The sequence below is a fragment of the Cryptomeria japonica genome, chromosome 7, assembly GCF_030272615.1.
Source record: "Cryptomeria japonica chromosome 7, Sugi_1.0, whole genome shotgun sequence".
Classification (NCBI taxonomy): Eukaryota; Viridiplantae; Streptophyta; class Pinopsida; order Cupressales; family Cupressaceae; genus Cryptomeria; species Cryptomeria japonica.
Window position 1 is genome coordinate 352,243,307 of NC_081411.1, and position 2,299 is coordinate 352,245,605.

At 31.8% G+C, this 2,299-nt stretch overlaps 1 protein-coding gene across 2 annotated transcripts; it reads left to right on the forward strand.

The window, feature by feature from the left end:
• The first annotated feature begins 260 nt into the window (after positions 1 to 260).
• On the forward strand, positions 261 to 1,942 carry LOC131078773 (germin-like protein subfamily 1 member 7). Of its 2 annotated transcripts, none has more exons than XM_058016537.2 (4): positions 261 to 1,076; positions 1,154 to 1,290; positions 1,382 to 1,512; positions 1,604 to 1,942. In XM_058016537.2, exons 1-4 carry the CDS (start codon positions 877 to 879, stop codon positions 1,775 to 1,777), a joined length of 642 nt encoding a protein of 213 aa, XP_057872520.1. In that variant the 5' UTR covers positions 261 to 876; the 3' UTR covers positions 1,778 to 1,942. The 2 variants fall into 2 exon arrangements, with proteins under 2 accessions (XP_057872520.1, XP_057872519.1); XM_058016536.2 differs by having other exon boundaries at positions 416 to 1,076; positions 1,376 to 1,512; positions 1,604 to 1,938.
• The last annotated feature ends 357 nt before the right edge of the window (positions 1,943 to 2,299 follow it).

Here is a 2,299-nt window from a genome sequence, read left to right on the forward strand (position 1 = left end):
GAAAAATGAAATTATTGTTTTAAAACAAATGAAATTATTGTTTTAAAACAAATGAAATTATTGTTTTAAAACAAATGAAATTAAAGTAGAAATTAGAAGAGTCATAACTTCAATACTTTTGATATGTTTGTAACTATGGATTAAAAGAAAAAAAATCATATATTTCTTATATGCAGCTCCTATGTTGTTTGTAGTTAATTAACTCATTAAATTTTTTAAATACCTTTGTTAATGAGATGTAGCTTGAGGTGTTGTATTTTATGAATTGTAAAGACATTTCATTATTGTGGCGTTAATGTTGATTAATTAACTTTTTTTTAATCAAAAAGTGTCAGATTTGAGTTTTATAGAAATGGAAATCATTTTAGTGAAGAGGGAGTTCTGAATTTTATGAAAGTTTATCTATTTGAAAACGTGTTTAGATATTTTTGAAAGAGAATATAATTGAAAAAGAATTGTGAGTCCTAAGAAAGTTTTGAGTTTTAAGAATAAAACTCATATGATTATGAATTTTGAAATTTGAACAACTTTACAAATTCTGAATTTGACCCAAAAATAAATAAAATTAAGTAACACATTAATGCATCATATAAGATCTATCCAGTTGAAAGATAACTTAAATTCCACGACAGAATTGTCTGTATAGTTACGATCAAGGTTTAAATATTATTTGAGTGACTGAAAAGCTAATTTATTGATAAAACAGTAGGGCATACACCTCTAAAGACTGCTGGGTAAACGTCACTTAGAATGCAACGTTAAACATAATGTACAAGACCTTTAATCTCGCACTTATAAATACTTGAACAAGGCAGGCTTGATCATTGAAGCCTTCACTTTCTGAAAGAAAAAAGCTGAGGGATCATAATATTCAGGATGAGGTCATTGGTTGTAGTTGCAGTTGTTCTTAGCATTATGAATGCAGGTGTTTATGGAGCAGACCCTGATCCTCTTACAGACTTCGCTCCTGGACTAAAAACCTTCACTCTCCGCGACATTTTCTCTAATGGAGATGTTAGTGTCGATTCCGGAGGAGTACGTGCTGCCACTTCAGTCGCCAAGTTTCCTGCAGCAGCGTAAGATTGTAATACTATTATTGTTATCACTAGCCCGATTTGTTTTGTAGATTCAGTGACAAAGTATGGCATTGCAGATCACAGGGCCTGCAATATGTGAGGTTCAAGATGGTTCCATGTGGGGTAAATTTACCGCATACTCATCCACGAGCCACAGAAATGCTTACTCTTATCTCGGGAGGGCCTCTTCAAGTTGGTTTTGTTGACACTCAAGGTAAAACACACTCCTACCTTGCTTAATTCATAACCCATTTGTTTTCTTACCCCAGAATCATTAAACGCCTGTTGTATTAAATTAGGTCAAGCTTTCATTGATATTCTGCATCCTGGAGATGTCACCATATTTCCGAGGGGAACAATGCATTTTGAGATTAATATTGGATTTAAAGAAGCTGACTATATCTCTGCTCTCAACAGTCAAAATCCTGGTGTTCTGGTAAGATTCAATACATAGATTTACAAGTCAGTCTTTTATCACCCCATTTTAAGGAGCATCAGAATCATTTACTGTTTGTTGATCATGGCAGACAAGCAGCGTGTCAATATTGAAGCTTCCATTGACAACTGTGGCAACAGCTTTCAACATAACCGAACGGGCTGTAAAGAAATTAGAATCAACGATATATGCCAGTGGAAGGGGACTGAAGAAAACGTCCAAAAGCGGTTGTGTTCCAGGAAGAGATATTACTGTCGACTTTTAAATTATTTGTTAATTTCTTGCTCTCACACAAATAAGTGGAGTCCATTGGGAACGATGCTCAATGATTCAATTGTTCACCATGTGTTTTAAAGTATTTTATTATTTAATTAAAAAAATTGATAATGTGGAATGTAATGAGATTATTCTTAGAAATTATGGATTTTATTTAATAGTAACAAAGTGATAAGATACATAATTGTTTTATAATTTGTAATAATGATTTGAAAGTTCTTGTGAATATAATTGTGCATTGATGTTTCAAGTCACATTTTATATCATGGATTGCAATTCAAAATATTGATATAAAGTGTGATGTGAAATGTTGATACTAAAAACTTATATCATTATATTCAAGTAAGCTCTTAATTTAGCTAAGAAAGCTATTATATATTCCTTATAACGATAAGTTCTTAAATTTGATCACCAAATAAATTGAATTCTGTTTAGATATAGGAGAGAATTCAAAATATGAGTGTGCTCCAATAACCATTGTGGTCCAACACAACAATATCTCTTTTGTTTT

Coding starts and splice junctions, on each gene's coding strand:
- LOC131078773 (XM_058016536.2), top strand. CDS start 877: ATGAGGTCATTGGTTGTAGTTGCAGTTGTTCTTAGCATTATGAATGCA. Junction 1,077..1,153: donor GCCAAGTTTCCTGCAGCAGC/GTAAGATTGTAA, acceptor ATGGCATTGCAG/ATCACAGGGCCTGCAATATG. Junction 1,291..1,375: donor TGGTTTTGTTGACACTCAAG/GTAAAACACACT, acceptor GTATTAAATTAG/GTCAAGCTTTCATTGATATT.